Source organism: Panthera leo, chromosome A2 (assembly GCF_018350215.1).
Source record: "Panthera leo isolate Ple1 chromosome A2, P.leo_Ple1_pat1.1, whole genome shotgun sequence".
NCBI classification, from domain to species: Eukaryota; Metazoa; Chordata; class Mammalia; order Carnivora; family Felidae; genus Panthera; species Panthera leo.
Genome location: NC_056680.1, coordinates 43239182 through 43252304, shown reverse-complemented (window position 1 = coordinate 43252304; position 13123 = coordinate 43239182). Strand labels below are relative to the sequence as shown.

The 13123-nt window shown below is 36.2% G+C and overlaps 1 protein-coding gene across 1 annotated transcript in view; it reads right to left on the bottom strand.

The window, feature by feature from the left end:
- Positions 1 to 13123, bottom strand: part of CNTN6 (contactin 6) — a 168569-nt gene that overhangs the window by 101244 nt on the left and 54202 nt on the right. The window contains 2 exon segments of the mRNA XM_042927536.1: positions 1476 to 1578; positions 3836 to 4039. Coding sequence (XP_042783470.1) covers positions 1476 to 1578; positions 3836 to 4039 — 307 coding nt within the window.

Genomic DNA, 13123 nt, shown 5'->3' with positions numbered 1-13123 from the left:
ACTTTGCTGGGGGCAAAAGAGACCCTTAGCTTAACATTATCCCAACCTCGAGGATCCTGTAAGTCTACTCCCTTTATCTCAACTGCCCCAAGATATACACAATCATATGCCAAGCTATGGGGCCCCTGATACACACATCTGAAGGGTGTCATGACTGAGGTTTCACTAAATGGTAATAAATGCCATTTCCCTAGCAACAGCTAGCCCCTCAAGGTCCTGGAAACCTTGCTTCCAAAATACCTTAGAGACTTACCCTGACCCCCTCCCAACCTGAGAGTATATAATGAGTTACCAGTCATGACCCCAGGGCAGCTCTTCCTGCCCATGGCTCCTGTCCCCATGTTTTAATAAATTCACCCTTTTTGCACTAAAGACATCTTCAAGAATTATTTCTTGGCTGTTGGCTACAGAACCACCCCACCATCACCCTAAAACTACATCAGAAAGAAACTTAAAAGGATTTAGTAGCCAGCATTATTTGGCTTGCTCAGTATATTTATTTAACAACAAAATGGAAACTTTAAAAAACATTTTTCAAATTTGTAATGTAAATCCCTTTTTCTAAATGTGGTGCCTGCTTTCAGAATAGACTGTATTTAGAGATGAACCTTCAAATTTGATAGCGTCACGTCTCTTATTATTCAAAATATGTTCTATAGAAAAGAAAAATCATCATTACCCGGGAGCTTGTTAGAAATGGAGAAATCAAGCCTCACCCCAGACCTACAGAACTTCAGTTTAACCATGTCGCCAGGTGATTAATTCATCTGCACACTGTTTTTAAACAGCAGATCTAGTCTAGCCATCCATCTCTTTGTGACGTGGGTACTCTTATTTATAGGCATAAGAGTGAAGTGTGCATAGTGCCTTTTGGCACAAAGAGATGTCTGCACATTTTATGCAAAATTGCAGATATTTGACTGCTTAAACACATTCCAAACCTGTTGGCTGATAAACACTCATCTGCGGAAAACAAAGTGCCTCCACTATAGGGCAAGTTGAGCTCAATTCTAATGATCTGCTATGAACAATGGCCTTTAATTAGTTTTATTTTGGAAACTTGCAGTTGCAGGTTTTTCATTAAAGAGAACTGCTGATTAATCAAGCAAGAAGACACTCCAGGCAATATATTTCTGGCTGTAGGACAAGATGGAGTGAAGGGCATGTTGAAGTTTTAGTGACTTGCTCACCGTCTTATACAAGTACACATATTCCTTTGCAAGATGCTGCCTAAATGGTACTCATTATGCTCAAAGTAGAGGAACTATCAATACATTTGGGGAGAACTGCAGGCCCACTCATTTTCAGAGTATTAGGCATGTTTGTTTAAATTCCAATCAGAAAGTTCCACTTTTGCCCAGCATTTGAAATCTATTTGGTAATTTACCTTACAGCAATGTTTGAATAACAAAAAGGTTTTTTTTTTTTTAAATTAAACAACCAGAAACAAAACAAAACAAAACAAAAAACCTTACTTTCCAAGGGCAAAGCATTCCAGTTTTACAGATGAATCCTTTGCAGCTTGTATAGTTTCAGGAAAACGCACTTCAATCTTTGGTTCATATTCCCCCATCACACCTGTTAAATATCAAAAGAGCTAGCAGCATTTCTGGAGAATAGAAGTTTTCTGTGAAGTAAATGCTTCATTAACCAAAATCTGATTATTTTGTCCTTCAATTAACAATATTTTTATATACTTTAATGAGTGATAGAGGGCAAAGAAACACTACATGATGCTACTTAAAGAATTAACTCATTCCCGTCTTCCTTAAATAAGAAATATCTAAAATATATCAAAGTATCAGAATACAGGCATCCCACATTTCCCTGTATTCCATATTAGAATCTTAAAAAAATGTGTCTTCCAATTAAGGAACGAATGCATCTAGAATATAAAATGTTTCTGAATTATCAAGAACATTTGTTCTCTAGAGATATCCAGATCTATCACCCCTTCACAGAACTCATGGGTCCACATCTGTTCAGGAGTAAGGAAATTTTCAGTTAACACTGTATACAGTCTCTTAATACAAAATAACAGTATTTTTGCAACAAAACCTATAAAGTAGTAACAACAGTTGAGATAAATAATGGCATAAATGCTCTTACGCCAGTTCATTAAGAATTTAATGCTAAATGGTTTTGATGTATGTACACTTATAAAAAACATCTGTTATATAGTTTTAAGTTTTTCAATAAGGAATTATGGATATGGGATAAGAATAAGACAGTAGTCAAATATATTGTACACATGCTACCTACCAGAGGTGGAACAGAAATCTATCTTTAGGCTATCCTCATTAACTTAGCTAATTTAATCACTGGCAAATCAAGATTCTTCAAAATTTTTGATCCCCCCACTTTTTTTTTCTTACTTACATACCAAATACCAGAATAATACATTCTAAAAATAAATGGTTTATTGGTGGCCAGTGTAACCACACAAAAGCTAAAACTTACAAAATATATATCAACTAAAAATACTTGATTTTTAAGACCTTGATCATTGCAAACATTTAAAGAAGCTATGGTTGAGGAGGTAGAGAGCACTAGTTACTAGTTCAGTCAACTACGTTGGTTAAATTTTCTAGGTTCTATTCTCTTGACATCTGATATTTCTTCAGGGACTACTTTTAGAAGAGGTTTGATATTTTTTATATTATACTATTAACATTAATATGGTATAATTCTTCTGATCTCTTTTTACCACAAATGCATTAAAGAGAATAGAGGGGATGGGAGTATGAAGGAATTAAGAAGGGGAGAAGCAGAAACTACAAGTAGACCAAAAAAGGAAAAACATGGTAGAATTTATATGCATATTATTGGCTTATGAGCTCTTTCTGTCGTGAACAGAGTACTCACTGAAGGGGAGATACTGTGAATAAATCTAGTGGTTGCTGAATTCTGAATTAAGACTATGCAAATATATTTGGATACTTAGTGATTATAAAAACTCTGTCATAAGAACTCCCTATATGGAATTGGTTCCATAATTCTGTTGGCTGTTATTAGCATTATGTTCTTGCTTTTCTTAAAATGCTCAGAGAGGAGAAAAACTCTATGAGGTACTACATTTCCAGCCCAGATCTGATCATAAAATGCATCAACAGGTTTTCTATCTTTACATTTACCACTGTGAATATTTAAATAAAGAATCAACTGGAGGGTTATTCTACTGTCATAACTTCCCTAGGTTTTCCAGCTTTCTAAATCTTGTGCCAGCTATGACTTGACGAAGCTACAAGACTCATCAGAGACCAATCTGAATTCTGTTCCTTGGAGGACTATAATTAGTACGAATCCTGTGTTTCATTCTTCTTTGGAATGCTTGTAATTAATGTTTGCTGCTTTGCTTTCCTTGGATGTGAACCTTTTTTTCCCCATTTTGCCAGCCAGGTAAATAAAGGATGAACAAAAAGACAAATATGAAAGAGAAAGAGGCATTAAAGAAAAGCTGCATCATATGCTCACTGAAAACATAGTATTCGATTAATAAGTTTGGCAGCACCCACACGTGCACACACACACGCCTACTTCTCTAAACAAACTTTTGTTTACATAAAATGTTCCTTAAGCAAAGAAAGTATCTGTTCCAATGCCAAAGAGATGGTGCAATATACTCAGAATCATGTATACTGTACCGTGTGAGTGAGTTATAGAATTTTCTACTATATTTTTATGATTTCTGATTTTCATCATGTTTGTCGATGAAACCTCCACTCACTCATGATGTGGCTCCTCTGAACCAGAGGGCAGCAGAAAGCTCTAGAGAACTCCCCAGGCTTCAAGAGCAATGGACAAAGTATATTCCCAAGAGACCTCATCATCTTACCATCAGTGCGCTGCACTAATGGGGTGGGTGGTCCTTGAACACTTCTCTGGGCTTCCTTGTTTGTTACGAAGCAAGTATAGTTGCCCACATCTGATGGTTCCACTTTGGCAATGTATAGATTTCCTGTCTCTTGTGATACAAACCGTCTGTTGTCCTCTTGGACATATAAGGGGTTATCATTGAAAGTCCATGCATAAGATAAATCTGGAAAACAGAAAAAAAAAGTGTTATCTTTGTTGTATTCACTCTTACCTGAAACTTCTGTGTCCTCGTCTCCTTAACTGGAATAAAATTGTGCCCCTGTTTGTCTAGTTTATGACTGTTGTCCTGTTATAATTATAATATTCCTTTATATTCAAATATATCCAAATTTGGATGATAAATTATATGGTCACCCTCCCCTTCATTAGCTTTGTTCAATTAGGAATACAATGATGGGGTATTAAGAGAATAAGTAGATGATATATATAATTTACATATATAAGTGGATTATATATATATATTTGCATATATATACACATTATATATTGTGTATATAAAAGGGATGATATATTTATGCTTTATATATATAAGTGGACGATATATATACATATTTATATATATATGATTTATATTAACAAGTGGATGATATATATGATTTTTATATATAAAATGGATCATATATATATATAAGTATATATATATATATGATTTCCAGAGATTAATTGATGTATATGTATATGTTAAACATACCATAAAATGCACAGATCTAAAACATTCAGTTTAGTTATTTGTAACAATTATAAACCCTATATAGCCGCCCTGCCAAAATAAAATATGGAACATTTCTATCTCTTCAGAAATTCCCTTATGTCTCCTTCTGGTCAGTCTCTACCATTGTAACTACTACCTAATTTCTATCATCATAGATTATTTCTGTCTATATTTGGATTTCATAAGAATGAAATCAAATAGAATGTACTATTTTGTGTCTGATTTCTTTTAACATATATATATTTTTAATGTTCATCTACGTTGTGTGACTATCAGTACTCCTTTGCTTTCTATTGCTGAGTAATATTCCATTTTATAAATAGACCACAATTTGTTCAGCCACTTTCTTGTTGATGAGCATTTGGATTGTTTCCAGGTTGGGACCATTATGCATTAGGTTGAAATAAACATTCTTTTATAAGACTGTCTATTGACATTTTCATTTCTCTTGGATAGGGTCCTAGGAGTGAGACTTAAGGTAGATAGACATGTGTTTAACTTTATAAGAAACTACAAAAGAATTTTCCAAAGTTGTTGTATCAGTCAACCTCTCTACCAGAATTATATATGTGAGAGTTACAGTGTTTCACATCTATGCACAAATCACATGTCTATCTTTTTAAATTTTAGCCAGAAATCTTGGAACAAGGAAAAATATTCTCATGGATTAAGGTTTTTAAGTGTGATACTATCTGAAACCTAAGACATTGTGTATACCATGAAAACTAGGTAGAACTCAACTTATGTCTAAGGAAGTAAAGAACATAACTGGTTCAAATGCGGAGGTACTGGGGGTGAAGAAGGGAAATACACATGGTTGAAAACATCTTCACCTGCAGATGAACTTGGAAACCACACACTAGGAAATCACAGCTCATAGAACAGTTGAAGCAACTAGGGGCCTCTTGGTCAGGCAGAGGCTCTGGCCATCATTGTCATCTGCACTTTTATTAAAAACGGGTGCAGAAGCATGATACGGTAAAGCCAAAAGAGACTAATTATTTCTGATATGTTCTAGAAGTCTACCCCAGGTGGAAGCAGACCGGCTGAAACATTTTTCACTAACCTTACTGAATTTAAATTCTCTAAAGGATGAGGAGGCAAAACAGATCGATAGCTATTCTTCCCTTGAATTTCATCTACATAGAAACACTCATGAGAAAGTGGGAGTATGGGAATCTTGCCATCTTTATCACCTCTTTCACCGAGGAAAATATATAAAGCATTAACAATACACTATCAAAGATTACAAAGCAGAGGAATGATGAGCATTGCTTGAGATGTTACACTTAGGAAACCAGACTTTAGAAAGCATAAAAAGAAGGAAGGAAGGAAAGAGGGAGGAAGAAATAAGAGCCTACAAATAGACCATTAATAGTGGGGAGGAGCCAAAGCATTAAATTCTAACAATAATTCATAAGTTATTTTAGTAAAAATGAATTCATCTATACTGACACAACTCTGATAATTCTCAGGAAGGAATAAAATATGAGAGGATATGTCAGAGAACAATCAACAAAAATGCCACTTATGTATAGAATGTGAAAATGCAGAGAGTGGCATTAAGCCTATAAAAGTAGTATTCAGATAGAAAAAAAATCAAAGATGTATGGTTATGTGCAAAGTATGTTGTAAATCAAGATATTTAGTATTGTGTGTATGTGCATGTGTATATGTGTGTCTATATAAATTATTTAATTCAGCAACCTAGAAATGTATACGATGGTGTTCTTAGGGTAAGAGAAAGAAATACAAAAGACTTTTACTCTCTACATAATGTGTTTCTGTCATATTACAATTTTTAATTACTATATAATATTTGTACAAATTGGAAAAATAAGATGAAAATAATGTCAGGAAAGCTAAACACCAGAATGAGTTACAACTTGTAAAACAATAGATGAATAATATTTTTCATCCTTACTCTGAACTGTTCAGACTGGAGTATTATGTTTTATTCAGAGCACATTAGAATCACGAAGCAAGCTTGTTAAAATACAGATAGCTAATCCTACTCTTAGCAATTTGGTTTCATTATATCTGAGTGAAGTATCATGGAATCTGTATTTTCAACACCCTACAAATGGCTCATGTGGGTGAACTGGAATATTATGTTCAGAGCACTTCTTATTGGAAGGGGAATTAAAATTCTCAAGTATATCAAGAGACAGATAACCAACATAGCAAAGGCCAGAAATTAAGTCACAAAAGAAAATGATAAGAACTTAGATTGTTACCCTGGGAGCAGGGTGGGGAAGAATAATTGAGCTGTCTTCATAGACTGAATTGCTGCCAGGTGTATGAAGGGTTAAGTAACGCCCTTTCTCTTGATGTCCAGGAGGCAAAAATAGGACTTTGGCTGTTGGGGGTTACAGAGGGCTATACGGTCTTTAATAAAATGAAGACCATCCTAAACTTCAGGACTATAATAGCAGGTGATTTATGAGGTAACAGCTCTCTATCAAAGATGACAAAGCAGAGGAAAGATGAGCAATGCTTGAGATGTTACGAAAAAATATTTATTTTTGCAATGAATGGGAAGTTAAAGCTATGAATTGTCTACTCCACCCTCAACGTTCCTTTGATCTCTCTAAGAGTCTAATGCTTTTAGATCAAGTATGCATAAATGCAATTCACTTTTTATTTTTGAAAATATGCCTTGACATTCTTGTCCTGTTCCTGAGTATTGAATCTTCATTGCTTTTACAAGTCTCTACTGGAGTCTTTTATCATTTCATGTGGTCTCTTGCTTCTAAGTTTCTTTACTGATGTCCTTTGCTGCTTCACTTCTAAGCCTGATACTCTGTCTCCACCAAAGAGAAGATGCTCAAAGGGTTTTTGTTTGAAACTGAGAGCTATCTAGATAGTAAATTTTTCTTCAATAAAGAGAGAAGGAAAAAATGTAGTTCAGATTCCCTTGCTGTCAGTGACTCCTCATCTTTTGAACCTTTTGTGAAATAAAGACAATCTTGAGCAAATTCCCAGGGCTATGTCCCAGCTTAGGGATCTTTATTCAATTCTGATTTGGGTAGAGGAATAATCTCTAGTTCTATGAAATCCAAGGTAACCCTCTCACTTAACAGAAATTACAAGTTGCCACTAATGCCCAAGAAATCTTTGTATTCTTTACCCTATAATCTTGAGACCTGAGACTGTAATTTCCATTTCTCCCTTGGTGAATTCATTTTCACTTTGCTAAAACTTTCTGATCTATCCCTGCATGTGATGTATCTTTCTTCAATAGTGGAACATTTAGAAGTTGCCAGAAGAATGTGGTTCAGAAATAAACAAAATTATATAAAAAACAATGAGCACTTTTATTTCATACCTGTTTCATCAATCCATAAATTCATTTTGTGAGGCTAATTGGCTATTAATAATATGCCCATTAAATAGTACAGGGTATTGGAGCTAAAAGTATGAAAATAATTTCCCCAAATCACATTGTTTGCAGGTGCAAGGGGTAGGACTTGAACCTAGCTCTTTCAGATGCCAAATCCCCTAGGCTATTCTTCCTTACCCTGACACTTCTTTCTAAACACCCAAGCTCTCTGCATATCCAAGCCTACTGAGAACTAGGACACCTGTTCCTCTCTACCCATCCTCTCCCTCCATCAACAATGTCTGTCCTGTGTTCAATTTCCTCAGAATCTTACAGAATGAAACGTTAATCTGTCACTCTCAATCACTTCAACCTGTTTGTAGCTAGTACTAGTGGGGAAGAGTATGCATTTTTTAAACCACTAAGAAGTAATTATTTTCTCCAAAATGGCCTCACTAGAATAGAGATTTTGAAACTTCAGGGTGTATCACAATCACCTAGAGGACTTGGTAAAACACAAATTGCTGGGTTCTACCCTCCCGGTTTCACTCTCAGTAGGTCAGGAAAGGAACCAGAGAATTTGCACTGCTAACGAATTCCCGGGAAATGCTGAGACTGGGGGCGTCTCAGAACACTACTTTGAAAACCATTAACACAGTGGTAATTCTCAATCTCTTCTGCATAATCATACTAGGAAGGGAAATGGCTCAGAGTTTGACAAAATGGTGGCCATCTTGTATATTTCTCTTTGGGCAGTACGTGGGAGCCTGGAAAAGAGGATGTTCCTCAGTTCATGGATTTGCGGCATGTCTGGGATGGAAGGGACCTAAAGATCCTCCAGCCCAACCTTCTCTTTTTACTGGTGAATGAGAAGAGGGGAATATGGCAGTAGTTCTGTAGTAGTTCTAGAATCCAGGTACCCCTTTGTGCTCCTCTGTGAATTGGTGAAGAAGTTAAGCTGCGAGCCCTTCCAGTCACTATATTTTCCATCCCACCTTTCTCCCTTTTCCCTATGGGCCACCTATTCCCATCCACCCAAACAGCCAAGCTACCGTGGGGGCTTTTATCTACTTTGTTCCTTCATCAGCCACTGTAATGCTTAATTTGTATATTTTTAATGGGGAAAGAAAAAAAAAAACTTACAAATTAGAAGTTTAAAATTCTTCCCATTTGGCTTTTCTTAATTAAATGTATAATTCATGAGCCACTTAAGTTGAAACCATTGAATTTTTAAATATTTTCTCCACCATCGATGACATTTATGTTATTAATGATTGTGATGCATTTTCCCTGTGATGATTCAGCAGTAACATTAGAACTGAATGATAATTGGTCCTTCCTGAAGCACTGCCTGTAGTTTCACATTGACACCATCCTCTACAACTTTATTATTAGAAATGGCAGATCTGCAGTAAGCAATTGAAGACTCTATCTGTGTTCCCTCGAGCATACAACAAACACTGTTTTCCCTAGAGCATGGTTACATTTTGACATAATTTACAGCCCTATATCTTGCACTGCAATATTTAAAACACAAACACAAGAGATCCATGCTATTGTACCCATTATATGGGATGTAATTTTTATTAGAGGAGAGGTATCCCATGTGGAAGAACAATGACACTGAGAACTTCTATTGGCTCTGTAAGATAGACTTCGAAATTGGTAGCATGTGTCTAGAAGTAGAAAATGCATGAGAAGAATAAAGAATCTGAAGCATTGTTCTCAGATTTAGTGGGCAAATCTCCCCTTTGGAATAACCTGGAATGCGTGTACTTTACTGTAAACCTTGTGAAATGCTTTGGAGTTAAATGTGACTGGCTGTTGGGTGGTAAATCATGGGTATGCTAGCTCAGCGGCAAAGACCTAATCCAAGAAAAATAATTCCTTTTCTGGGTTGAAGTCATTGATACTGGTATTGAGCAAGTTTATGATGCAGCCCAGAACACTGCCCTGACACCTTTACAGCCACTCCGATTTGAGTTCCCATTTGTTCCACAGTTACTGCTTAACCACCTAGGTTTTATTAGATGCCTTTTGATTTATACACCCGTGTTCAGAATCATGGAGATAGCTGCTTTTATCATTTACAAACAACCACTAAGTAAAGGCCCTCTGAGTTCCTATTAGTGCTAGTTTCCAAAGAACTCTGGTACTGCTCATGTCCTAGAGAAGAAATGAAAACACAGCCAGTGTCTGAGTGAACTTCTGAGAAACCTCCAATTGTAAGGAAGAGGGGCAAATCATGAAGGCAAATACACAAAGACCAGACTTCCTTTTTTCTGCTCAATTCCATCCTCCATAGATGAGCTAAATACAGAAAATGTAAGTGATGGACTATTTCAGTGGTTCTCAAGCAAGGGTGATTTTGCCTGAGAGGGACTATTTGGCAATGTGTGGAGATATTTTTCCTTCTCTTTATTGGGGGAGGGAGTGCTACTGGTACCAACAGGGCACAGGCCAGGAACGTTGCTAACCATCTTCACAATACACAGAACACAGGACTATCCCTATCACAAAGAATCGTCTCATCCTTAAGTGTCAATAGTGCTGATGGTGAGAAACCCTGGGCTCTACAAATGGAAACAGGCTGTAACACAAGACTTGTGTCTGATGTCATGGAAAGTAAGATAAAACATTCTTACTGGGTATGAATAAGATTCTGAAAGTAGACAGAGGAAATGTGGTGCATAGGACTCTGGTCAGCTACATGATCTTTCTGATTCCAACATGTTACAGTAACATTATGCAAATTAATTTACCTCCCTGGGTGCTGTTTACATAATCTCCAATAGAGATAAGAGGACTTGCTATTTCCATTTATACTTTATTCAGCAGTTATCATCTATTGTGGGCCAGATTATGTCAGATCAGATTAGGCAGGAGAATAAATGCAGTAGTGTTTACACTCAACATATGTCTTCTCGGTCAAGTAAACAATTACTTCTTTAAAACAATTACTCAATTTCTAGAATGGAGACATTTTCTTTGAAAGTGTTATATGAGTTGAGGTACAGAAAATGCTGAGCTGAGTGCCCAGTGTACAGGAGGTATTCATTATCTCATCCAATCATATGCTTTAAACACTACTTACACATAGTGTTAAAAGAAAAAAAGAGAGACATAGACAATAGGTCCCAAATGGAGTCACTGGTGCTAAGTCCCACATTGGCAAACCAAATTCCAGTTTCAGCCTCTCCCAGAAATGTGACCCTTAACCAGGCAATCTGGAATTACTGGGTCAGCACTTGTGAGGCAATCCACCTGACAGACCCTATTTGTCCTCCAGAGGAAGGTGACCTGGCCTGAAACAATTTACTTCGCTCGAGCAACTTCCTTGTTTTGCCTCTTTCTGTCTCTAAAAGTCTTTCATTTTGTACAGCTCTTCAGAGCTCCTTCCCATTTGCAAGATGGTTTGCTGCCCAATTCATAAATCATTGAATAAAGCCAATCAGATCTTTAAATTTATTCAATTACATTTAGTTTTTTAACAATGGTAACTTCTAAATTGATTTCTCCAAACCAGAGCTTTCCCCATAAACATGTAAATCCAACTGCCTACTCAAAATTTTCATTGTTCTATCTAATAGACATCTGTAAGTTAAAATGTACCCAAACAAATTCCTGATGTCTCCCATTCCAAAATCTGCTCTCCCTTTATTGGTCTCATCCCAATAAATGGCATTCCATTCTTCCAATTGTTCAGTACAAAAACTACTCCTCTCTTTCTCTTACAGTCTACATTTAATCTTCCAGGAAATTATTTTAGGTATACCCTCTGAACATATAGTGAAAGATGGTTACTTATTCATCTGTTTGTTGCTATCATCCCAGTTCAAGCCATCATTATCTCTCCCTTGAATCACTTTTAACTCCTTATATTATTGCCCCTTTATGGTCTATTCTCTGGAGAAAATTTTTTTTATGTTTATTTATTTATTTTGAGGAAGGGAGGGAGAGAGAGAAAGAGAGAAAGCGAGTGCAAGCAGGCTCTGCACTGTCAGCACAGAGCCCAATGCGGGGCTCAATCTCACAAAGTATGAGATCATGAAGTGAGCCAAAATCAAGAGTCAAATGCTTAACCAAGTGAACCACACAAGTGTCCCAATAATAAAATTTTTAACTGGAAGTCAGATAAATTATGTCAGTCTTTTGCTCAGTATCACACAAGGCATTCTAATCTCAATCACAGTAAAATTCAAAGGCTCTAAAATAGCTCTAAAGTAGTGCTTATATCCTCATCTAGTCTCATGTTTGCACACTTTTCTTTCTCTATACTGGTTTTATTGCTATTCTTCTAATGTGCCAGATACAGCCCTACCACAGGCCCCTTGCACATGCTGTTCCCTCTGCCCAAAATGCCTTTTCTCGATGTCTCACTCTCTCATTCTTTTAGTTCTTTTCTCAAATACAAACAAAGCCTACTGTGGCCTCACAATATACAATGGCAACACCCACCACTCCTGACCCACTTTAGTTTTCTCCCTAGCTTTTATGACCATCTGTCATATTTTTATACTTGCTTATTATAAGATTCATGAAGGGAAAGACTTTGTCACAATGTTCTCCACTATCCCTAAAATTCACTAAAATGAGTGGCTTAGGATGTACACAATAAATATTTGTTTAGTAAATAATAGTGCAATTTCAATAATGATGGCTATCACTGTCATTACTATACCAACAGGCAACTCTTGAGCCTGTCTGCCTTTTACACACTCAAGCAACCCCAAAGTAATGCTGTTGTTGCTGATTTGTCCTACTTACTAAGAAAACACCACTGTCATTTACTCCAGAAACAGAAGGGGGGAAAAAAAAAAACTAGGTAGAAGGCCATATGAAAATTTAGCACTTTTTCCTCTATGTAATTTTCCTCTTGATTCTATAACATAATTTTGAGACTTTGCTGAAAATGATTTTCCATTTATGTTGAATTGTCAACATTTTTATTGATGAAAATACAAACGCTGGGCTCAAACAGCAGTGCTATCTTCCTACCACAGACATAGATGCTCCAAACTACTGGCATAAATTCAACTGTTGTACCAACCTAAAAGTTTTATCTGAGAAGACAATGGAATATTTCCTCTAAAACAAACTTTAAGCCTATGATGTTTATGAGCCCAGGATTGAGAATTTTATATTGAGACAATAAAGGGAAAGAATGTGCTTTACTTTAGATATGATGAAACTATAATTTCACAGTGAAGGTG